Here is a 26,307-nt window from a genome sequence, read left to right as displayed (position 1 = left end):
GGGTTGGTTTGCGTGGTGGTAGAGCCCCCACTGACTCCCTAAGGTTCCAGCTCTGTGCCCAGCAATGACATCCCTTCACATGTTTGTTTGGGCAATGGCCAAATGGTCAGGTTGGTCTCCAGCCTTTCTCCAAGCCACCTACCACTTCCTTGCATAGCTTTCCTACCCAGCTAGCCCTGCCCTTGCATATGGAATCCTTATGGAAACATGATACGGGTTGCCTTAACATGACTCCTGTATTATGTTGTTATTCAATATGGCTCATGGTGGAATTATATTCCAGACTAAGCAATAGGCATTTTTTTAAAGCAAAGAGCCATGATCCATACTTCCTTGTTTTTCCCCTTACCATTACCACAGGGCTGGGTTCTTTACTATGTGGATTATATTATGGAAAAGGAAAATCCGGGAGGTGGGATACAGAAGAATGAAATGTCAAGAGATGGGAGAAAAATCAGGTCTAAAAAACTCTGGATACCAAATGAGCAATAACCAGGAAGACCTCGGTGAACAAATATATGTATCCATCATCAGAAATAATGGCAATAGCCACAAGTGTTAAGCCTGTACTAAGCTTTTATTTGCATTATTTTTTCTTATATTCAAAATAAGCCAATGAAGTAGGTACCTTTATTATTCTATTTTACATTATCCCATTCTATAGTTGAGAAAAGTGAAGCTTACACAGATAAGTTTCCCAAGGCCATACAACTACAAAGTGATATAAATGGGCCCAGAAGCCTTTGCTTTTGACCTACACATTTTACTGCTTCCCAGTATTTGTGAGTAAAGAAAATGAAGTAAAGCAGTGAACTTCCAAATGGAGAGAGGTGAAAATCAGGGCCAAGGTGACCTGGGACCTGACAAAATTAGATGTATTAGCCTGGATGTGTTCAGGCATCAGTAACCGAATAACCAACTCCCGGGGGCTGAAGAAATAAAGGTCTTTAGTCATCACGCATGCCCAATGCAATGGTAGCTAGTTCCATATTTGGTGCAATGGCTCAGAGACATCATCTAGGACCCAGGCTCTTCTTAACCTTCCATTTACCATCCCCCATGGCTTTTGATTCTGATATCTATCTCCTTGTCATTACAAGATGGCCACCACAACACCAAACACCACAACACCAAACATCCTTGCTCCCATATCCCAAATAGGAAGGAAGAGAGGTAGCAGAAGGAAGCTCCTCCCCAACGTCTTTATTTCTATTCTTCCCCAGAGGTCCCCTTGCTCCCCAGAGGACTTCTCCTCCAGTCTCATTGGTCAGAACTGTGACACATGGTCACCTTTGGCAGCATGGGAAGCTGGGAAAACGACCAAGAAGCTACCTCAGCAAAGTGGGAACAGGCCGGGCACAGTGCCACCCAGAACATAACTGGGGTCTGCAAGTGAAGAAGATGGGAAGTTGCTTGATGGTTAGCCAGTAACAGTGTCTGTATTTGGGGAATGACTCCTCCCTCAAGCAAGGGGGGGGGGGGGGCTTTGTTTCTTTTCTTTTTCACTTTTTTTTTTTTTTTAATCATTATGAGATGATGATCACTTCTTGGCCTTTTGGCTAAGATCAAGTGTATCATTATGAGACAAAAATGGCAAGACACTGAGACAAAGACCTATAAAGTTTTGTGCGCCCAACCCCATGGTATCATCTGATCAACTCCTACCCCCTGCCCAAAGTAAGACTCTTCAATTGCCCCAGACCTGGCTCAGTTTACTCATGCTGGGGTATGAGGAAGGCATAAGGGTGCCTGCCATCTGGAAATTACCCTCCACCACCACCAACTGGTCAGACATCCTACAAAGCAGAAGTGTTTTGATCTCTTTTATTACACACCTCTTTGAAAAACACTACGGCCCAAAAGTACCACCCCAAAAAAGCCCTTTTCCTTTATTTCTGTCTCCCAGAGGCACATTTCTATTTGCTTTTTAAAAGAAACATAGAAAACAAGGAAGCATGGCTTAAAAATATGAGAGGGTGATCTTCCCATGGGATGTATTGTGGTTTTCTTCCTTTATTGTATATAACATGGGAGTGATGTATATAACATGGGAGGAAGATGCTTGGGAATTTTGCTTAAAACAAGTTACAGCCTGTGAACCCATCTGTTTCCCATGAGCAGGAAAGCTATTATGCGATCATGTCAAGGGGCCTCTGGATTTTCTCAAGGCTTTTCCATAAGGCGGGGGCTTAATACAAAACTCCCAGCTCTTTGGTTCTAATCTTCTCCCTCTTAATCCAGTCAGTAACCACAGAAGGCAAGAGCATCTGGCTGATACCTGTGAGGGTTAAGTTGGAAAGCTAAAATCTTTCTGGGCTCTGAAAGCAAGGCAATGCAGTGAAAATCCCAGACATTTCAATGGCTTGGCTTAGGTTTACAAAGCACAAAGTAAAGTGTCTGAGTGATACGTTTACTCCTATAAATCCAGATTATAATGCTCTTTCCAGAGTGAATTCTAGACTCTTAGGGTCACTTTCCAAAAAAAAAAAAAACAAACTATAAATATTCCTTGAATATCTACTATGTGCTGAGAACATTTCCAGGTCCTTGTCCCCTGTTTATTCTGAACTTTAGCTCTGATGATCTTGATGAATCACCCATGAATCAGAAAAATTGCAAAATATCATCTTCACTGCATGTTGTGTCAGCTCAGTCTCCGAGCTGGATATGTACTCTTCAGTTTCTGGGAAGGCAGAGATATTTCAAAAACAATTCCAGGAAAGGAAGCAAATGTGCCTTTTGATACATTTGCCAAGTAGGGCACAAAATAGACCTAAATTTGTAAATAACATAACAATTATTTTCCCAAAATTGCTATGAGGACATGACCAGCCGTCAGTGATCCTTAAAATATAATTCAGCTATGCTAAGATCATTTTCACGTATTTCTCCAGCCTGGACTCCTCTGGAACCTCAGACCCGCTCATCCAGGCACCTTCCATTGACACTAGAGCCCAAGTAATGTAGCCTAAGTGCTCTCCTGCCGGAAATCCTTCCATGACTTTCCATTGCCTTCAAAACAATGCCTTGCCCTCCCAACACAACCTGCCTACGAGGTCTTTTCTAACCCTGGGCCTGACCCTGTGGACTCACTGGACCATCTCTTAACACATAGTCCTCAAACACAACACTTTACTGTCTCTACTTTGGCCACACTGTTCCCTCTGCCCAGAGCACCCTTCTCTCCTTTCACCATCTTGCTCATCGTGCAAGACTTGCTCATCCATCATCCCTCTGAACTCCCAGGCTGGGCTAAGGGCACCTCTTCTGGACCTAACGTGTACCTTCTTGCCTAAACATGGACCACTCCATATGACAATAACTGCACACATTTCCTCTACTAGACTCATTACATTTTGCATATCTTTTTGCCTGGAGTCCTTCGCACACTTTCTGACTTCTGTTATATACACAACACATGTTTACTGAATTTGAACTGAAGTGGTCATGGTGTCGCGTGTGTGTGTGTGTGTGTGTGTGTGTGTGTGTGTGTGTGTATGCAGAGTCAGGTGGAGTAAAAGCAAGAGAAGAAAAGTTGTAGAACTTAAATGCAGTCACACAAGAGCTCTTACATGAGGTCAACGTTCAGAGCATTTTGTCCTGATCAATTTTCAGTCTTCCAGCGTTGATAGACTAGGAGACAAAGAAAATCAGTGGAGAAAAGATTTTCTTTGAAGAGTGCACACGTCTAGTTCACTGAGATCAAAAGGAATCTTTTTGCAAAATAGAATGTCTTAAAAAAATTTTTTTTCCAAATAGTGCACGCAGGGACACAAATCAGAAAAGCCAAGAGTGCTCGGACTAGAAACGGATTGAGCAAAACTCATTTTTCTAATGGAGGAGACTAAGGAGAAAAGCTCCAAAGGGCCTGGAAGTGGTAGACAGGAAAGACACCAGTGCTGGGGGGTGGGAAGTACACACCTGCCTCCCCCGCAGAAGGCGTGGCATTCTACCTGGAATCTGTGGGTTTCAGAGCAAACCAGGGAAATGGGGGTCCTCCTGAAAGGCCATAGATGTACCCTGCACTCAACAGCCCCCTGATTGGAGTTGGGGGTGGGCACTGGCCCAGCACCCTTTCCAAAGCACATACCGGCCTCTACCCCACCCTTCTGCTCTCCCAAGTCTGCCGAGCTCCCTCCGGGCATGTCCAAACTCTCAGACAACAAGGTGGGGGCTTGTATGGAAGTTTCTCTCTGGCTCCTCAGGAGAGTTTAGGATATGGGGGTATACCCTCATTTTCCCTCAGAACCCAGGCTTTCACACACTCTCAAACCTTTTCTTTGAATTGTTTTTCCCCTGAGGCAGTAAATGCTACAGACCCAGTGATCTCTATCTAGATGAATTCTGACATGTAGCCAGGTTCAGGGGTTTCTGATGTCCTTGACATGTACCTTTATCAGGTAACTGTCCTTCAACAATTGCAGACGCCAGAACAAAACTAAACTTTATATTCTTCACAACCCCTACACTGTTCTAGTGCTCTATAGCTGTGTAAGAAATTATCCCTAAACTTAATGGCTTAAAACAACTGTTGTTATTATAGCTCACAATTTTGTGGGTTAGGTGTTTGGGAATGGCTCAACTAGGCAGTTCTTCTGCTTTATGTGGTTCCAGTTGGTGTCATGTGATTGGAGCTGGGTGAGGATATAATCCCAGCCAATATTATGGCTAAGGAATCCTATAGGGAGGGAATGGTGGTGGATGGGTCCTGGGAAGGGATGTTAGCTTGGGGAGCTAACCTGTACAAGGTCTTGTAAGCAGGTGCTTTATTTGGGAGGTAACCTCAGTGAGCAAGAGGGAGGGAGTAGTGGGAATGAGACAAGGAGGGAGGAAGAGCCAATATAAGAATGTTGTGAGCAATGACGCTTGATTCTTCTACCCTGGGACATTTTCCCACCAGTTCCCTTCCCTTAGTTTGGAGGCTTCCCTTGGGGGCATCTCCAATACACCTTACAGGCTGTACTTGCAGAAGCAAAGCAGGCTCCCAAGGCTTCAGAGAAGACCCCAGGCAGAAAAGTGGGAAGATATGGGCTTGACCTTCATATGGCGTAAGATGAGTCTAGCCTGTATGGAAATGTGTTCCCAGAGCTGATGCTGAAATCCAAAAAAGACAGGGATGTGATTCTAGGTATCAAAAACACCTGCTGCACGAGCCAACAAACCAATGTCCCCCGCAGGGTCAGAGCCCAAATCACCTTGCCAAGTGGTTCTGGGAAGCGTTTCTACAGTAGATGTGGCAGGCATCCCATGCCCCTCCTGTGCAGCAGATCAGCACAGACCATCTTCCCTTTGGGCCTGTTGGTGGCACCAGCCAACACCACCTGTGGCCAATCCAAGTCAGGTTCTTTGGCACTTGTTGCAACAAGGGACACCACACACCATGAAGAACCATGTAGGAGGCTGTTGAAGGAGGCTTATAAGATCAGAGCTTGGGTTGGGTGACTTGGGAAGAGTTCCAGGAAGTATGGTCTTACTCTAGACTGGAGGCTGTCAGAAAATGGGGTAATTTTACGATTGGGCATCTTAGTAATTTTTTTAATAGAAGGCAGTGGAAGGAACAGAGGGAGACTAAAGTATGATTGATCAACAACAATTCATGTTTTCCAGCAAGAGAATGCTATTGGACCATTCTTGTAGTTTGCTCATTTCTTGCTTTTGTCTTTGCTCACCCATGCTGACAGTGTGGACTTGCTCTGTTTCATTCCATCCTGGACACAGAGTGACCTTGTCCAAGGCTGATGTTCATCACGTTGTGTGTTAAGCAGGCAGGGAAATCTGCAGCCCAGGTATGGGTGCCAGACTTGGTGGCTGGTGTCTTTTTCTTCTCAGCTGTCATATGATACAAGCTGTGCCCTCACAAGTGACAGGTTCCCTCATTAGCCCAGCTGCCTGGCTCTGAGCAAAATCAACTCATGAAGCACAAGGAGCAGAAGAGTAGGCCCAGATCAGGAGCATTCTTCCTTTTCTCGAAAAACTCTAAGTGTGACTGGAGACACAGGAGAAGATTCCCTCTCTCTCCTCAGTGACTCACAACCATGATATTCACTGCCCAACCTCAGAAACCGTTAGGGCTCACCAATTCATTTCCTGCCGTCTGTTTGCAGGTGACAAAGCATGATGGTGATGGCTCAGATAACCTTCCCAGCCCCAAAATACTTCAGCTAAACGGAGCCAGGCTGTCAGGGAGGAAAGCAACAGGCATGCCACATGTTGTAGACTCTGCCGCTGCCTGCAACCATCACAAAAGTACTTTAAACAGGACTTGGAGCATGTAGAGCAGTTTCTGAAGCAGGGTTTGTGCAGAGCTACTATGCTGACCAATGCGTACAGTAGCCCATGCTAGAGGACAGCCAGGCATTTTAATGCCATTGGACAAATCAAAGGTTTAAGAAAGTCAGCAGAGTCAGGGTATGTGGTAGAGAAAATTATATGTTCCAAAGAAGGTTCACACGCCTTGATCCCCAAATCAGCCTCACATTGCCACTCAAACTGCAAAATCAAAGAAGGATCTCATCAGAATTTCTGGAAGCTCAACATTTTCTCACCATGTTTAAGACTGGAATTATGCACAGAGGCTAGTATTCTGGCTATAAGCCAGAGACGACCTCATCTAGCCAGCAGCGTCTCACCCAGCCTGGGTTATAAAACTTATTATGACTACGAAGTTCAGTAAGGCATTGCTGAGACATCTCCGGTGCCTGCGTCACATGCCATCAGGCCACTTCTTCCAGCCACGGCTCCTGGACAGCTCTGTGTGGCTCTGATTCCCTTAGCCCCATGCTAAGGGTCTTCTCTGAAAACAGAGGTGTTCACAGAGCCGGGGATCAGGAATCTTGGCTTGCTGGGCAAGTTAACAATCCCAAAGCAACTCTTAGTCACTCCGCGGGGATGGGAATCTGTGCAAGGAAGTTCCCGCCTCCTTTTTTTTAGCTGGAAAATTCTAGGAGGCATTCTGTATACTTCTTGGAAGGGTATCGCAAAATCAGGCTACAACTTTGAGAATGTGCCCTTAAATTGGCTTTTCCTTCTTTCCTATCTCACTTCCTCACTCCCACAGTCCTACTTCGCAAGCTCATCTCCCACGTCAACCACTTGTACCAAAGCCTTGCCCCAGGCTCTGCTTTCAGAAGAATCTAAATGAAACCACACATAAACACAGTCTTCCTTTATTACATTAGCTTTCCGGGCTAACACATTCCTTCTCCTAGTACATTCTTCACCAACTTAGGGCTGCAAAATTAGACCAGGGCCCCTGAGAATCCTGCCACGGGGCCCCAGGCCCCACTTCAGGGCTAGTCCTGTACCCTAACATAACCAAGAAGTTCTTTTCAGTTTCCTTTGACGAGTCAGCCTTTCTAACAGTCACCTTTTGCCGGCATGTGGCAGACATGCACTTAAGTGTGCTTAGTCCTACAGAGGCTGGGAGATACAGAGTTAGGTTACTTTAGTACCTCTTATAATTGAAGGAAGGGCTGGACGACCCAGAGTAGCATGACACAGATTCTTTACATAGAGAGGACAGCTCAGGAGGCTCATATTAAAGAAGATAAATGAGGGGCACCTGGGTGGCTCAGTGGGTTAAGCCGCTGCCTTCGGCTCAGGTCATGATCTCAGGGTCCTAAATAAAAAAAAAAATAAAAGAAAAAAAAAAAAAAATGATCTCAGGGTCCTGGGGTCGAGTCCCGCATCGGGCTCTCTGCTCAGCAGGGAGCCTGCTTCCCCTCTCTCTCTCTGTCTGCCTCTCCGTCTACTTGTGATTTCTCTCTATCAAATAAATAAAATCTTTAAAAAAAAAAAAAAAAAGAAGATAAATGAATCTACAAATATAGTAATGTGAATGGATTTCTGTAAGCTCCAGGAAGAAGCTTCGTCACTGCTGTTCACTGATTAATTCAAGTACTTAAAACATATCTTCAGTATGGGATATGGTTAATAGATATTTATTGAATGGAGGAATCTATCAGTGAAGGAAGAAGGAGAAGGCGAGAAAGAGAGGAGGTAGGTGAAGGAAGGAGGTTTGGGGAGGAAATGAGGATGAAATTATCTAGTCCCCAGCTTTGGGCAGTCCCTGCTCTTTCCAGGGGTCATGACAGGTGATAATGTCCCCTTATTCCTCTGCTCAGAAGGCTGCTGCGGCTCTCCATTGTTTAGGACAAAGATCCCACCCGCTTAATTTAAGTTCCATGCAATTCACCCACAGCCCAGCCCTAACCACCTCTCACACACTCTCCATTCAGGGCACACTGGCCCACGAACCCGGTCCTGACGGAGCTGTCCTAAGCCAGCATCATCCCAGTTTTACAGAGGGAGAAACGGGCTTGTCCAAGGTCACAAAACTAACAAAGGATTCAAATCCCGAAGCCCCGGATCTCAGCGCCCCAGCGTTCTTCCGTGAGGAGGGGCGGCCGCCCAGATCGGTGAACGTGCGCCATCTAGTGGCACAATTGGAATAGGCCCCAGGTCCTCGCGCATCGGACAATGAATACCGCAGGCTACACGCCCCTGAAAAGTTTCCTGAAACTTGGAAAAACAAACGGGCCGGTGTCCCACCGTCCCCCCAACACCGTGATTTAAAAAGTCAACAAAAACTAATGCCACCATAATACAAAAGAAGAACAAATAGTGCCAGGAGATTTCAGGAAAGTTCGAAACCCTGGGCGGCTGGGCATGCCTTGATGGGGTGAAATGCTTCAGAGAGGAAACTCCTATTTCCTTTCAAACGTCACCACACTTTTGAGTAGCTCAAAACCAGTTCAGCTGCTGAAGATTCCAGCTACCATTTTATGTGTTCATTTTTCTTTTCTCTTCTTTCTTCCTTCCATTCCTTTTCTTTTCTTTCTTTCCTTCTTTGCTCATTTTCTCCCTCCCTCCCTCTCTCCCTTCCTTCCTGTTACTCTTAATCCCCATCACCTGTAGCACCCACCCTTCCATTCCCTCCTCCCCTCTGGTAACCATTAGTTTGTTCTCTATAGTTCAAGAGTCTGTTTAGGGAGTTGTCTCTTTTTTCTTTGTGCGTTTGTTTCTCAAATTCCACATATGAGTGAAATCATATGGTATTTGTCTTCTCTGACTGACTTATTTTACTTAGAGTAATGTTCTGTAGTTCCATCCACATAGCTGCAAATGTTAAGATTTCGTTCCTTTTGAAGTCCAGCTACCATCTTCAACATCCATTTTAAACGCCCATTATACAAGGGGTGCCTGGGTGGCTCAGTGGGTTAAAGCCTTTGCTTTCGGCTCTGGTCATGATCCCAAGGTCCTGGGATCGAGCCCCACATTGGGCTGTCTGCTCAGCAGGGAGCCTGCTTCCTCCTCTCTCTCTGCCTGCCTCTCTGCCTACTTGTGATCTCTATCTGTGAAATAAATAAATAAAATCTTTTTAAAAAAATGCCCATTATACGAAAGATGACATGAACACAGGCGTCAGCGGGGGGGTTGTTGTAAGTATCTAAGCTTTAGCTTGGAAACCCTCTATTAAGGGACTCACATTTCATTGTAATTATCCATTTAAGAAACAAACAGGTTTTCTCTGGCCACAGAGAACCTGGCTACCAACCGCATTGTCAATATGATAAATTTCAAAAGGTTAAAAAAATATCGCCCTCATTCAAAGTATAGTGAGCATGTACCAAAGGTTTATTTAGCTCATTTATGAGGGAATCCACAGAATGATAAAGTTGTTCAAAGAAGAATAGGAGAGACTAGCATAATCACGTGGAGGAAGAAAGAATGTTGAGGTAAGACATGGAAATTAGATAATGTCTCACAAGTCAAGAAAACCTTTGGGAGTTATATTTTCTGGTGGATAGAAATTATTTGCTTCTGTACCAGGATCAAGTCACTTAGAACTGCCCACTCTTCCACAAATTAATATCTAAATTAACACCTAATCTCATGAGTCCAGCCCTAGTCAATAATAAATTGTAAGCCAGATTCACGTGTCTAAAGAGATTTAGATCATCCTTAGGTAGGTCCTGTTGGCTAATATCCTGCTATGATACTGGAAGGACATACAGCCATCATTTTGCCTTGTTTATAGGTTTTAGATGATTTCTTAGCAGAACCGATGGACTAGTCCCATTGTTTCTAGATGTTTCTAAAACAACGTGGAATCCTCATCCTGCGGGGATGCTCAGAAAGCACCTAAGACCTTCAGTTTTGTAGACGAGGGATTCAAGGATAAGAAAATTCGTTACCAGAGAATTGGTGCTGTGCTAGGGGGAGTCCAGTACAGAGCTCCCTCACCTAGGACTGTGGGTTCCCTGGAGCTCCCAGATATCCAGCCCTTGCAGAATCTCAGGACAATACCCCCAACTCCTTTCCTCACCCGTGCCTGGGCTCTGTCCCTCCCTCACACTCTGCCCCTCCACACATTCCCGGTGTCCATCACCGACTTCTCTATGCACCCAGGTGTGTCCAGCTGGCTCTTCCTCCTCACCTACTTCCAGCTGCCCTCTCCACAATCCTGGGAACACCATTAAAAGATAATTCTCAACGAAATGGTAAAACCATGAGCCTCATACAGATACGAAAGGGAACATGTTAAAGATTATATTTAACTAATGGGGGAACTATTTTATTTAACTAAGGAGAGACCAGGAGATGTTATAACCAGTTCAAAAGAGAATCCAAGGGGGCGCCTGGGTGGCTCAGTGGTTTAAGCCGCTGCCTTCGGCTCAGGTCATGATCTCAGGGTCCTGGGATCGGGTCCCGCGTCAGGCTCTCTGCTCGGCAGAGAGCCTGCTTCCCTCTCTCTCTCTCTGCCTGTCTCTCCATCTACTTGTGATTTCTCTCTGTCAAATAAATAAATAAAATCTTAAAAAAAAAAAAAAAAAAAAAGAGAGAATCCAAGGAACAGACACATTCATGGATGAAGAATATTGAAATGAATATGCAAGTGGAGGCACAATCTGGCTTTTCTAGTGGTGGAAGGGCAGACAATGGAACCTTTATTGGACAATACAGAACGTGCAGGCCAGAATGGTCTAGTGGTGAAGCTGGGGTTGCCTACAACTCCGGAGTTGCAAAATAGCTCAAAGACAATGAGAAGCTGGATCCTGAAAACCCGCAGGAGTGTCCTCTAGATGGAGCGGAGTTTTCTACTGAAATACGAATTTGTTTTTTCTACACGAGAGTCATAGAAGCCCCTTACCATTCCCCTGACCCATCGAAATTTCCAAGGCTTTCCTTGACCCCAGTCTGCCGCCTTCCATCCTGTTTGAATACTGAAGATCTACCTAGTGCCCACAAAGCCCAGCTTTTTGGCAACACCTCCCACAGCACATGATGCTCCTGGGAACCACAGGGCTTTGACACATAGCAAAGAGGCCTCCGGCTCCTCGGTGGGCAGCCAGGACATTTGGGTGATTATAACTCCCCATCCCAGTCATTCTCCCTCTGCGCACCCACTGCTCCATTCCCCACTCGGTTGCAGGCCTCTCTTCACTGTTTTCACTACTGTAGTCTCCAACCCGTACCCTTGGGGCATATGTTCCAATAACCCATTGGATTCCTGAATCCACCCATAGGACTGAACCCTACATATATTGTTTTTCCCTATACATGCCCACCTATGCTCAAGTCTTGTTTGTAAATTACACACAGGAAGAGATTAACAACAGCTAATTTAAAAAATGGGGCAGTTATAACAACATTGTAAAAAAAAAAATTATGTAACTGTGATCTCTCTCGCTCAAAATATCTTACTGTACTGCCCTCATCCTTGTTTTTGTGATGATGTGACATGATGAAATGCCTATATGAGGAGATGGAGTGAAGGAAAAGAGACCTGAAAGTGTACACGTGTGCAAAGCAGTTGTCCAATATCATATGCCATGATGTAACAAAATTAGGAATAATGGAAAAAATATTGACTGGAATATATGTATATATTGGTTTTGGCCAAATTCGTCTTAGAAATTGCCAGCTGACTTGCTTTTTGGACCCAAGCGTGAGCTCCAGATTTGGTGAGAAGAAGTGGTTGCCTCCCTCATTTGTCCCTTGGCCATCTTAGCTCTCACAGCCATTGAGTGCCCCTCACCCTGCGCCTGCGCCCTGCACTCTGCCCCTGCGTCGCACTGTACTTAGGTGTGTGTCATCACCCACCACCCTTTTGCAAAGGGCACACGGGCTCCCCAAATCTGCCACCTGCTTCCACTGCTAACTCATAGGATGACCTCGGGCTCCTTCCCAGCTTCTAGGAAACTGAGAGGATTTCCATTGTTGTTGAAAGCTCAGCGATTTGAAATCCCATGTAAGCCAAAGCTTTGTAGCACTTAAAACAGAAATTTCAGGGACATCGGGGTGGCTCAGTAGGTTATGCATCTGACTCTTGCTTTTGGCTCAGTTATGATCTCAGGGTCATGAGGTCGAGCCCCTCATGGGGCTTTGTGCTCAGCGTGGTGTCTACTTAAAATTCTCTCTCTCCCTCTCCCTCTGCTCACTCCCTAAACAAACAAACAAACAAATAACATCTTTAAAAAAGAGAGAGAGATTTCACTTCAAGGACTTTTCCAGAGGTAACATTTTTAGAGTCATCGATGAGTCTGCCATCCTAGAAGCATAAAGCCAGGCAGTTTGAGGACTGGCTTGTAGTACTCCTCTCCCTTCCTGAGCTGCGTCATTGCTGCGCCTCAGGGTACCAGAGCTGCTGCTATCCTCTGGCCTACGTCTCATTTGCAGGATCCCAGGCATGAAATCAGCCAGAAACCCACCCCTTGCCTCCTCCAAGCTCATCTCCTCCAGAAGGGGGCTTTCCCTTTGGTACCTCCATTCCACATCAGAAATCCAAGTATCCTCTGGTCCTACTGGGCAAAGAAAGCAATCTTGCCAACAAAAAAGATCCCTTCACACTTATATAGAAGAGAGACAATGCATTGACAATTTATTTATTTATTAATAAATAAATAATAAATTAAATAAATTTAATTTATTAACAATTTATTGTTAGGTGAGAACCAACAGACTCACATGGGAGGTGACTTGAAAGTGACCAGAGCATGGACACAATTTCACATGAATTTAGGCAGTAATGTGGAAGAAGGAAGAAGGAAAACTTCTCTTGCCTTTCCTCTCCCTGAGACAAATGGTGGGCCTCCTGATGATCTTCCAAGTACCTCCAGAGACTCCTGAGTTCATGTTCACGGTGTGTGTTTACAGTTCCAGGGGTCAGAAGGCCCTTGACCTTGCATTATAAAATCACAAGGTCGTGCCTCTTCTCAGGCCTACTGTGTTTGCACGAAAACCCCCTAAGCATCGGGAAGTGGGAGGTAGATGCTTTCCTCCTCAAGGAAATCATACTTATTTTACCTTTACAGTCCCCTCTGAGAAGCCCACCAATATTGTTCCAGAACCCAACCCTTTTTGGACAGAACTCTAATGACACTCTCCTCTCTTTCTACTCTTTGTGCATTACTTGATGAGAATTTGTACAGTGCATAGGGCTTACCAATAATTTCATGTTTATTATCCCATCTGATCTTTACAGCCTGGGGGAGGTGATTCATTACCCTCATTTTACTGACAAAGAAACAGAGGAAGTGACTCTTGTAAATTTGCTATGGGGAAGTTGAGACATGAACCGAGGTCTTTGATGTCAAACATCTCATCTTTTTCAGTCTCTAAGAATGAATTAGTAGGCCATTCTAATGCAAGCGAAGAAAGAAAGGTAACTAAGAAGAGGAAGTTGGGAGAGGCATTTTATATTTCTTCAGTGTTTGAGCACAGCATGGCATTCTACAACAGAGCCATTCAATAGAATTTTCTGTCAGGATGGAAATGTTCTTTACTTGAATCGTCCAATGTGGTAGCCGTAAGCCACAGCTTCATGTGTACACGCATACTCAAAATTAAGAATTGACTTCTTAACTTTATTTCATCTGAATTGAAATGAAGATTAAGAAAAAAACAAAAACACATGTATCCAGTGGCTACCATGTTGGACAGGACAGTTCCAGAATGCAAAAGCCAGAATACTAGGTGGGTGGTCTCAAGATGTCAGGTAGGCCAATAACAGGTGGCTGTGTTTGCCTCAGACCTTGGAGTGAAGCTCCCACAGATGTCGCTTACCTAAGTAGGCTGCCTCTTGGGAAGGAGAGCATGTGGGCCCAGGAGGTTTCAGCTGCTGGCAAGGGCTTGGGCTGTCAACACTCCTGTCTGGTGTGACTCTGGCTCCCTCCACAGCCCTAGCCCCTGTCAGCTCTCCACTCCTTCTCTTCCTCCACCCCCTCCCCAGCCCAGAACACAGCACTCATCCCTGGGTTCCTTCTGCAGGCAGATCAGGACAACTGCATCAAACAAGAAAAATAATCGTGCACCTGCTCAAAAGTCACATCAGAACGGAGCTGAGAAAGACCTTCAGAATTATTTCTTCATACCCCCCTGGTTTTACAGTTGAGAGACCAAAGCCTGGACAGGTGACCAGTAATGTCCTTGGCCTCTTTGCCCAGGGCCCTGACCCACTGAGCTCACAGATGGTACAGAAGCAAGCAAGAAAACTGGAGCCATCTGGCCATGGCCAGCGTTCTTTCTGCCTAGTTATATCCATGCAGTGATTCCCTTAAAAGTGATGGTGGGGGTGCCTGCAGTCAGTTAAGTACCTACCTTTGACTCAGGTTGTGATCCTGTGGTCCTAAGATAGAGCCCCTGGTCAGGCAGCCTGATTCTCTCTCTCCTTCTGCTGCACCGCCCCCTCTCATGCTCCCTTCCTCTCTCTCTCTCTCAAATAAGTAAAATCTTTAAAAAAATAGTGATGATGCATAAGGCATAAGTTTGGCAAAGAGCACCAAGTTTCCAATCCTTTAACTACCAACACAGGCATTTGGGTCACTTACAGATGAAAAACATTTCCATCCTGTTCTTAAAGATTCTTCATAATATAATTCTATTTTTAAAATCCCCCCCGCCCCCGTACAGATTAGGCCCAACTTTCATAAACAAAAAAATGCTTCAAGTATATTTACTGATTGAATGACACTACTTATCCATTTTGGGGGTAACTACTAACAACCTTAACACTTTAATAAGCAGAAAGTCCTGCTTCATGTCTAAGTTCACTGATTTTTTTTTTTCCCAGCTCAGCATAGAGTGGTGAGTGCTTAGCCATACCAGATGGACAAGTCATGAATAGGTCACATTTGGCTAGAAACATGTAAGATCTAACTTGCAGACTTTGTCCAATGTCCAAAGTTCAAGGTTTCAGACATGGCAACACAAGTCATCTGAGACTTGAAGTGAGCACGGCTCACCTGATTTGAGAAATTCTGGATAGCAAACTGTTGGGCACCGCTGGAATGCGTCAGGGAATTAGTTGCCATAGGAACATTCAAAATGATCTTCCTGAAGTTCCAGCAACCAGGAAACACATACATCAGGAAGGTGGATAGTGTAGGTTCCCGTGGGTATTACATCTCATTTTTAATGACATCATATGAGCCCAAGCCCCATTTCTCTCTATAATTAGAGCTAATAAATATCTTCAACTGGATTGCATGGCAGACTTTGGAAATATTAATCTGCTGTGACTAGAGTTATATTGCTCTGAATTTGAATATGGAAAAGGCAGCCAAAGCCTTGCGTATCTCAAAACGCATATGTAGCAAAAACTAGTCCCATGGGCTTGCTGTCTGATGCCTGGCCAACAACATGAGAGTGGCTGACTTGCTTTAATGTTTCAACCCGCTTCCATTTTATCACTTGGGAAGTTTCTCAATTATTCCAACCCTGCCACGGAAGAAAGAACATGCGATTTGGAGTCAAAAGTATTGGATTGAAAAGCCAAGCCTGACACTTAATGACTGTGGTTGATTAGATTATTTTCTAAAAATAGTCACTCCTTCCCTTCCAACCACCTCCCAGGAGAATTGTATTTCCCTGTCTCCTTGACATTGAGCTCAGCCACGTGACTTGTTTTAGCCAACGGTAAACTGGCAGACATGGCTCTTGCACCTCTGTCCTGGCTAGTCTCCTGGTCTGAGGAAGAAGAGTGGCATGGGACCAGATCCAGACCCAGCCTGCTGTTCACAGCCACCAACCCAGCCAGGATCTACCAACCCCAGGGGACCCCTAGACACATAAGAAACATTATCAGACTACTGTTTTTGAAATACAATACCTGATTGACACATTGATAGAGACTGTTTGCGTTAACACAGGGATAATGATATCAACATCACAATGTAATCTAAATGACATCCTGCTGTTATCACTTTACCTGCTTAAGAAAAAGTAAGTGCCCCCACTCTTGCCTTGGCTTCCCCAACATTGCATGTGGTGCCAAATTAGCTAAACTGGGACTACAGGACTGCCTTCCCAGAATTCCCTTTCTGGTATGGTCCTAAGTTAGCAGTGACCACAAGAAAAAGACTTGTAAAGCAGCACACATACTTTTTATGCTCTAAAGTTTGGAGCAGGGGACCAGGAACAGTGGGTGCTCACACACATTGTTGTTGATCTACTAGCTTGCCTTGTTCTAGGCTGACTAACTATGCAACTCCACAGGAAGGACACCAGCTTCCCCTGAAGTCACCCACAGCATCAAGGTTGGAGGTGGTGAAAGACAGAGGTGGGTTCCAGGTTGCATTTTCTCTTGTTCATATCAAGCTTTCTCTTCCAACTACTGGGTTAGCTGACCTATAGCTACTTTAGGCTCAATCCTGAGGTAACAGCCCTGCTTGGATGCCTCCAGTTCTCACAACTGGGTAGTCTAATCCTTTAACAAATCCCTCATTCTCTATCACTCATGGTTCTTTGGTGTCTCTGGACAGACCCCTGTACATCATGGCTGAATCTGTTTCTTAAGGTGTAAATTCAGGCAACTTCCCCAGACCCATAGTTGTGAGTCACTTCCAACAGAGCAAGAAGTATGTGAGAGTAAATATTTCTTGAGCCCTTACTATGTGCACTCTAACTAATGTATTATTTCATTTCACCTCGTTAAGTGGACCACATTCCTTGTCCAGGCTGGTTCACTCTTGCCATTATCACCACTTGGTAGTTTGGAGATACCTGCCAGTACAGTAATATTCCAAGTTCTTCCATTTGGGATTGCAGACTGGGACCCAGTGCCCTCTGGGTAACCCTGGATGGCGAGTGCTGTTCCTACAGAAAGAGCCTGGAACATAGGTGTGGGTTTGGGTTAAGGGTTTGTTTCCCTCTCTTCTCCACCCTCAATCTTGGCATCAATTTTTGTCCAAAGGGTCACATTTGCCCCTATCCCAGAACTCAGTTCCCCTCTAAGAATGAAGTCAGCCGCCAAATCTTTGCTTAGTGACTAAACCCTGCTACCATGATCAGGTCTCAAATAGGAACTACTTGCCTCAGTTCAAGTGCTGACCCACAGAAGTGGCTTCTGTGACCCTGTGCCACTTAATGGGATGCTTGATCCCTTACTAGACATTTACCTCTATTTGGGAGCCACTTTGAATCGAACACCTTCCCTCATCAAATGTCCCTCACGTGACTTCCTTAGATACACCTCCCACATTTTAAGCATTTTGTGAGCTGGTGGCGGGGTGAGAGTATTTTTTTTAACTATTTCTTATTAGTATATCTTTTGTTTTAAACCCTTAACGAGGAATCATTTGTAAAATGGCTTCCCCAGTCAAATATGTAATCATGAGCAATTGGCTTTGTAGGAAGTAGGGAATGGCAGGCATCGTCAAATGGAGTTAGAGTAATCCTAATTACTTACATCTGCAGAAGCTGTCACTTTTGGAAGGTGTATAATTAGCAGCCAGAGTGTGTGCTGGGAAACACATGATTGCTTAAACAGGGTGCAGCCCAGGGACTGCCCAGGGTGGGACTCTCCCACTGTGCTCATTGGCCCAGCCTGGACTCTCGGGTCACTTGCTGAGGCTGACTGCGCACTTGACTACAAGGTGTGGGGTCAACCGAGCCCACAGTCCTTTCCAACGGGCAAAGCAGGTGTGACAATTTTTTAAAAATTGGATTTTCTATACTTTGTGATTATGAATTTTCTGTTTTTCTAGTCCAGTGGTTCTCAGCTTTGGCTGCATATTAGAATCAACACTGAGACTCTAAAACTCCTGGTGCCAAAGTTGCATCCAGACCAGTCAAGTCTGTTTCTCTAAGGCATCACTTTTCACGTTCCTCTGATGATTCCAGTGTGCTGTTTGAATATCAGTCCTCGACCAATGGTTCTCAAATGTTAGCTGCATTGCAATCACTTGCAGCGCTTGTTAAAACCCACCCCAGATTCAGTAAGGGTGTCCAATAATTTGCACTTCACATATTCAGTCTAAGAATGCTGTCAATGTTCAAAACCATGTTGAATTCCTTTTGGATTAGCAGAGTTAACCTTTATTTTGCATATGACAGTCATTGCGCTAAATGTCTTAGTTTTTTAGCTCACTTAATCTTACTGTCACAAGACTTCTTCCCTTCAGATCTTGGAAAAAGTACGGGACCTGAGACACCTTCTGCCTGCCCTTTATCAATGTACCTGCCACGGCTCCCATTACCTAGTGTGTTTCCTTCTGGGCTCTAACAGCAGCGTGTTAATCTTACTTCCTCTCTTCCACTTGCATGCAGAGACCCTACCCAGTGCCCAGCATGTGGTGGGGACTCCATAAGCACTTCCTTAATGAATGAATCCAGAGCAACCATAGGAGAGATATTACAATGATCTGCATTTCACATAAAAGCAGAGATACAAAAAGATTCAGTAACTTGTCCAAGATCATAGTGGAGGAACTGAGGTTCAAACTGTGTTCTGACCGTAGCTGGGCTCTCAAACTGCTGCAAGAATGGATCCTCAGCCTTAAATAGAATAGCAGCCTTCTTTTCCAGCAAAAACTGAATTCCTCATCTAAGAACGCCAACTCTTTTCACCACTTGACTCAAAGATTTTTCACACGGGGGGAAAAATCCAGAATCAAAACCCATGTGGCCAAACTGTAGAATCAGTGGCAATTTCTTTACCATTTCAAAACTCACCTGTTCATACCAGAAACTTCCTTACAATTTTCCAAAACAGGTTAAAAAGAATTCTACCTCATACAAAATCACAACAAAATTTTTTGCACTTTTTTTTTTTTTTAGATTTATTTATTTATTTGACAGATAGAGATCACAAGTAGGCAGACAGGCAGGCAGAGAGAGAGGAGGAAGCAGGCTCCCCACCCAGCAGAGAGCCCACGCAGGGCTAGATCCCAGGACCCCAAGATCATGACCTGAGCCAAAGGCAGAGGCTTAACCCACTGAGCCACCCAGGTGCCCCCAAAATTTTTTAATATAAGATGTTGGTATTTAGGGGAAGAAAACCACATGAAAACAAACTGATTTGAATTATGACTTTATTGAATATGTCAATAATTTATTCTGGTAATAAATTAGTTTGTACAGCAATCAAAAGTGTTGGGTGCTTCCAAGGAAAACTGCTTCCAAATGTGTACACTAAAATATATGCAAAATCCTTTAAATAGCTGACTTTATTTTCAAACTCAGAAGAGTGGTGACATCAAGTTATAAAGAAGCACTGTCTTTCTCTAGTAGTTCATGATTTAGTTTTGAGTCTACAAAGGTTTCAATTAACCTTTCAGCTCCTGCAAGTTTTAATACCAACAGTTTAAAAATCACCTGACCTAGTCTCCTAATTGTAGAGATGACGAATCCACTGGCCTTGCAAGACTACAAAGCTAGTAAGAGACAGAGCATGGATTACAGATCAGTTCTCAGAGGTGGTCTGAAATGTCTGGTAAGGTACACAAGGCACAGAATATCACATAGAACTCTAGTCGTGTCTGAAAGACCTTGGTTTTACTTTCTGCTTAACAGAAAAGTTCTTTTGTAGTTAGCAAATTTAGTAACTCAGTTGCTTTAGAAATGAACTCACTCCCATCACTGCAGGATTACCACTGGTCACTGATTGCCAGTGCAGTTTAATTCACTCCTACTGGAATGTTTGGAGTGGGGCAACTTTTATTCCTTCGACATTCACATCAAGGGTGCCCGTTTGTTTTAAATTCATCATCAGCCAAAGGAGCTGGTATTACCAGTACCTATAAAAACAACAAAACTGAGCATGGAACAGATCTTTGCTCTTTGAAGTTCATTCCCACGAGGTAACATATACCATGCTCTCTTCGTCTGAGCTGCCACTGGCTCTAATCCGTGGGTGGATTCTGGGACATTAGTGTCCCCAAATAGCCATGAGACTTCTCATGCCATGAAGAATGTCATATAATAATACATAATGTACCCCGTCATGCTGACATACAATTTTTGGTGAATTATTAGGTCTTAGACTAATGCAGCCCATTTATCAACCAGTAGTAGAACGGTCAGAATGGTCACATTCTGGCAAGCTGTTTTTTTTTTTTAATTGCATGAGCTGTTCTCAAAACAACCTGCCAGGCATCAGTGAGGTTGTTTTGTTTGTTTGTTTTTTGTTTTTTTAAATTTTAGAAACACACTGCAAAGTTGTGTATATGAAAGACATCTTTGGATTTTCATGTGATTCTAATTTCTTGCTATTATCCACAGCAAAGGAGGACTGATAGCCTACCTTTATAAATTTGTTTTTTTCCAGGGCAACATTTCTCTGTAAGCGTGGATGTCTGGTTCAGTTACAGCCTATAAACACTGGTTAGATGTGTCCCTAGGGACACATTTATTTAGAACAGGCATCTCATATTCAGGTTCATCCTCAGCAAGAGCTGTTGTAGCAGCTCTACGTTTCAGGGCTAGTGACCTGATGCCGAGGTGACGCTGAAAGCACTGTGGCCAGCCACGAAACCTTGACAGGGGGCCCTCTCTCGCGCCATGTTATTAGCCTTAGCTAAACACAGTGTGACAGACAAGACCCAGATCACACAAATATGGTCTGCTCAGATCTGGCAAAGCCACTGAAGCATTCAATTTACTAAGTTGGCAAATTTTTCTTTTTGTTCTGCTTCCAACTTCAGTTCCTTTGGCTGCTTTTCTTTTTATCTTGTCCCAATTTTCAAGGCACATGTAGAATAAGGATAAGGAAACTTCCAATTCCTTGACCATTTCACTTTTTGACCTTACTTTCTATCTTCTGGAAAAATTATGAGCTTGGTACTGACCAGAACTGAATGCAGGAAGTACAATGGAAATTGTTTGCTACGCAAAACAAGAACTGAGTTCTTACGAATGCAAGACTGAGCAGACTGGCTTGGTGTGGGACCTGAAAGCACAGTTGGACAAAGCAACAAATTTGCTTAAGTTTAGAATGGCAAAGAGAATGTCCAATTTCAAAGAAAGTTCTAATACTAATAATCTTAATAGCTAAGCCAAAAATATAATCCCCCCTTTTATTAAGGAATCCTAATGACTTTGAGGTAGATGATGCTGTTATCGGATAAGGAAGAAATCAGGTGTAAGACACAAAAATGATACTGAGAGAAAGAAAGCACTGATTTGAAAAGATCTTCCTTTAAACTCACATGGAAAATAGAGAACATTTCCAATTCAAAGTTCTAAGCACAAAATCCAGGAATGTCACATCATGGACTTGCTTCTTTAATTGGAGATGAACTCAGCAGCCAATGGTAAAGAGCCACATGCTAATGGCACAGCCAACTATGGAAGGGTTGTTCCCGTGAAGGAAGCCGGTGACTTTGCATTTGATTTTTCCAGCTTGGCTCATTCCCAAATGTTCAGGATGTAGATTTCTAAAGTCCTCTTTAGCATTTAACTAATTCTTTGTGGGTGGAAGGGGGTGACACTGTTTCTCCACGCATAAACTGATCCTAAGACAGAGTAAGAAATTCTATTAATCACAAATGCATCAATATTTGACTAGTTCTGTTGCAGAATCAATCTAGCTATTAAGGTTTAAAAAAAATTTTTTTTTGTTTCAAGGTTTATTTAGTTTTCAGTCATCTCTACAACTAATATAGGGCTAATCTCTACAACTAATATAGGGCTAGAACTCACAAGCCCGAGAGCAAGAGTTGCATGCTCTTCCAACTGAGCCAGCCATGGGCCCGGCAGGTCTGTTCATTTTTCACTGCTACACCACTTCATCCTTATTCAAAGAATCCACGTCAGCACCAGAATTATAATCTTAAAAGTGCTTTTCAGTTTTTAGCCCTGAATTCACACTTAAAACACCTTATCTTATTTGTAAAGATATATCACATCTTAAGTTTCTGTATTAATTACTACACTAAAACTTCTCCACTTCACTATTCAGTTATTTGAAGACCTATCCTCTTCAAGGTAATCACTTCTTCCAACTAAAAGGGGTAGCTCTTTGTTTCCTGACCAGATAACCTGCAGGGTCATCTACGTTGTAAATGAAATTCAGTCTCTGATTATGTATCCTGCTTCTGTCTACTACCACAAGACACCTGTGCTTTCCAGTTTACCCCTCATTTCATGTAGGCTGATCCCCAGCAGGGTCAGTCCACATTGTGTCCATGTTTTCACTCCTGCCCAGCACCTGGGGGCTCCTCTCCCACCCCAACTTCCTCTTTGGAATTTATGATTTGTCGATCAGCACATTGCTTCGTATTCTTAACCTCTTCCTTAAAACATTCCCACACCTTCTTGCTCTAACACAGTGGTTCTCAAGAGGTAGTGGGAGGAGTATGCTGATATTGTCTCCAGGGGACACGTGGCAATATCTGGAGAACTGCTACTGGCATCTAATGGTAGAGGCCAGGAAAGCTACCAAACACCCTACAATGCACTGGACAGCTCTGTACAGCAGAGAGTTATTCTGCTCCAAATGACCATAACGCTGAGTCTGAGAACAGGCCATCCCCTAAAGACACTGCTTCCCCTATAATTTCCCCAGTGGGAGTTCTCTGAGAGTGCTGGTACCACAGAGACAGGAGGAGGGCCTGGTTGCTCCTTTCAGCCACTGTTCTCCTTCCTTCCCTACAACCCACCAATTTTGACTCTTATGTCATGACATATATTATCACTGCTCCTCTTCATGTTTTCTGGACCTAGTTTAAAGTCCATGGTGAATTCTCACAATCCCCCTTCTGTCACTCCCTCCTACCTACTTGACAAAACCATCACCCTAGTTACATCTAACTTCCTCTGTCTATATTGACCGACACAGCTGAATATCTACCACCTTAAACCCTCTCCTGATCCTCTATCAACAGGCCCCATGTCTCTACTCCCCTTTGCAGCGAACTCCTTGGAAAAAACGTCTATGCTTGCTACTTCAAATTCTTCTCTTCTTCTCTCCAGTAAGTTTTCCACCAATCAGGCTCCGTCTCTATTACTTCATCAAAACTGTTCTTACCACCATACAAATGGCCTCTCGGTTAAAGCCGTTAAAGTCAATGGTTAATTTCCAGTTGTCTATCAGTGGCATCTGATAAGGTAGTTCACTTCCTCTACCTTTTCTCATCTGGCTTCCAGGATATGGTACCGCTGGTTTCCTCCTCCTCCTTTTTTGGCCAGCTTTGCTGATTCCCCACTTTCCTCCCTGATCTTTAAATATTGGGAGTGGCAGAGCTCAGTCCTTTCTTTTGTCCATCTCTACCTATATTCACAGCCCTGGTGATTTCTTCCAATCTCATGGCTATAAATGCTATTTATATACTGATAATTCCCAAACTTACAGCACTAGCTGATCTCTCTCTGAACAGCAGACCTGCATTTCCAGTTGCTTTCTCACTTGCTCTCCAACTGGATCAAAAAAAGACCTCCTAAACTTAGTATGTCTAACCCTAGCCCCTGAGCCTACAGACACCTCCCCGTCAGTTGATGGTAAATGCATCCTTCCAGTTATGAAGGCCACAAATGTTGAAATCATTTTTGATTCCTCTTATATCCTATATTCAATCAGTAAAAATAATCCTTATCCTTTAAAGTGTATTCAGAATCCAACCACCTTTCACCACCTCCAGTGCCACAGCTTGGTCCAAGCCATCCATCTCCAACTCCGGTTCATCTAAGGGCCTCCTAACTGTTACCCTTGCTATATCCTAACTCCTGTCCTTGCTTCCACATAGTCTACTCTGAACACAGCAGCCAAAGTCACTCTATTATAACTTAAGTTGGATTGTAGCACTCCCTTGCTTGAGAATCCTCCAATGGTTCCCCAAGTCATTCACAGCAAAAGTCAAAGTCTTTAAAGTGGCCCACAAATACCTTTGTGATCCGCCCAACTCTGCTACTTTCCTCCTGGGCTACTCTCTCACCTTCATCTATTCTGCTCTGGTCACACTTTATGTTCCTCAATAAAATCAGACACTTGTTCCTGCCTTAGGGTCTGTCCAAAGTTCCCTTTGCTGGACTGCTTTTTATCCCCCAGGGCTCACTTTTCAATCACCTCTTTCAATCTACGTTAGATAAGGCCTTTCTCAATAAGGCCTGCCCTGATCACCCTATTTAAAACTGCAACTTCTTCTCCTACCAGCACTCCTAATCTCCCTTACCCGTTGTTTTTGTTCTAGAACGCATTTTGATATAAGAATAGTCTGTCACATGAGACTAAGTGCCTGGTGCTACATCCCCTATACTCAGATTAGGGTTCAGCCTTAAGAATGTTAACCTCCATTATATGTCAATCATATTAAAAAAAAAAAAAAAAAAAAAGGAAAAATGAAAAAATCCTGTTAAAGCTTCTTACTTAAGACTCCATTCAAAATACTGGCCAAAAGCTGGGGTAGGGATGGGCTTATTCTTATTGAACATTTGTTTTCTACTGTCAATATCTTTGAGTGAAAAAGATATTTAAGTAAATTAAAGGCCAAAATGAAATTGTAAAATTGCAGCTATGACATACCTCAAACAAGATAATGCGGAGTTCTATACGTAGAAGCCAAGTAAGAAATACTATACAACTGTTCCCTCCAAAATAAGTCTAGGAGCTTGACGATTTAAATTACTTATTAAATAAAGGAGGAATAGACTGCCAATTAAATATTATTTTTCTATTTAATGAGTAATCAACAATTTTCATTAACTACAGTGCAGTTTTGTTTTTTTGCCTTCTCAAAAGCTAAAATGAGTTAATTAATTTGAGTTTTTCAAGTTGTGATTTACAATACAGCTGTTTAGTAATAGTTTAAAAATTTTGTGGTTTTTTTGGGGGGGGATAAAATTTGTTTTTTAAAAAAAACATAACATTTACCTAACACACTGTCAAGAAATATTCTCCAGCACTTACAGATCGCTCTAGGTCCTTGCCTCGCAACCTTCCCTGACACCTTTTAAAATTCAACTACTTACCTTGTCATAAATCACTTTTACAATAAGAGAGCAGCTAGGACAGGTTGCCACGTCTTCCCCATTCTCCAAATCTTCCTATAACAAAATAAAAAGCCTTTTGGTATTGTCTTCCCTTTGTGATTTCCTCCTTCCAAACTCCTTCCAGCCCTAGGGGCAAGCTCCTTTGTGGCTCACCTCCCTAAAAGGCCGGTGAGGGACAAAAAGACCTGCCCAGAGAAATACTAACTCCATTCTTCTGGCCAAGCGCTATTTAAAAATACCCAGGAAGAGGTTCTCCTTGGTGGCTCAGTCGATTAAGCAACCAACTCTTTAATTTCAGCTCAGGTCACGATCTCAGGGTCCTGAGGTCGAGCCCCACCCCAGCTCCGTGCTGGGCCTGGAGCCCGCTTAAGATTCCCTCTCTCCTACCTCTGCTCCTATGCCGTAACCCCACCCCCACCCCGCCTCTACTCCCTCTCTCAAAAAAAAGACCAGACCTGACCCAGGAAGGTTAGCCAAGGTTCGTCGCCTCAAACCCCTGAGATGACAACAACGTAACCCTGCCTCCAAATAACTATCCCAGCAAGTGGGACTCTAAATGGGGAAAGAGGGCAAGACTCATGCTCCCGCCATCTAACCTTTCCCACCCCCACTCTCCACCCCTCGGCCAGACTAAAGGCCAGGACGATGTGCCCATTGACAGATCAAAGCATCAACTTTACGGGGACTCAGACAGGATAAAGAGGGCGTGTGAGCCGCAAGGTGACGGAACGGCGGAAGGAACGAGGAAGCGCAAACGCGCCTGCTCGGACGAACCGCCGGGCGGGACTCTGGAGTTACCTTGGTAATGCAGAAGTTATCCCCACACGGGCAGGGGTAGAAATATGCCTCCGAGTCTTCGTCATATTGGAAGTCCTCGATCTCTACTTCGTCGTGAAACACGGACATTGTCCCAGGGGCCAGCAGAGGTCCGTAACCCCCGCCAGCCCACACTGGCCAGGGAAGGTCTAACTTTGCCGGCGTTGGCCACAGCCGGGTGTTGTCAGCCGGCGCCGACTCAGGAGCGATCGCTTCCGGCGCATAGACAATGACGTAACTCCGGCCTCGGAGGCCAAATGGGTGACCGGGTGGCGGTCGCCATGG

At 44.1% G+C, this 26,307-nt stretch overlaps 1 protein-coding gene across 1 annotated transcript; it reads right to left on the bottom strand.

The window, feature by feature from the left end:
• Positions 1-19,296: 19,296 nt before the first annotated feature.
• DPH3 (diphthamide biosynthesis 3) lies at positions 19,297-26,253 on the bottom strand. The gene is made up of 3 exons (XM_059162547.1): positions 26,005-26,253; positions 25,186-25,260; positions 19,297-21,734 (listed from the first exon to the last, which is right to left on the bottom strand). Exons 1-3 carry the CDS (start codon positions 26,110-26,112, stop codon positions 21,669-21,671), a joined length of 249 nt encoding a protein of 82 aa, XP_059018530.1. The 5' UTR covers positions 26,113-26,253; the 3' UTR covers positions 19,297-21,668.
• Positions 26,254-26,307: the final 54 nt, after the last annotated feature.

Source organism: Mustela lutreola, chromosome 2 (assembly GCF_030435805.1).
Source record: "Mustela lutreola isolate mMusLut2 chromosome 2, mMusLut2.pri, whole genome shotgun sequence".
NCBI classification, from domain to species: Eukaryota; Metazoa; Chordata; class Mammalia; order Carnivora; family Mustelidae; genus Mustela; species Mustela lutreola.
The sequence above is the reverse complement of the archived record's forward strand: the minus strand, read 5'-3'. Positions and strand labels throughout refer to the sequence as shown.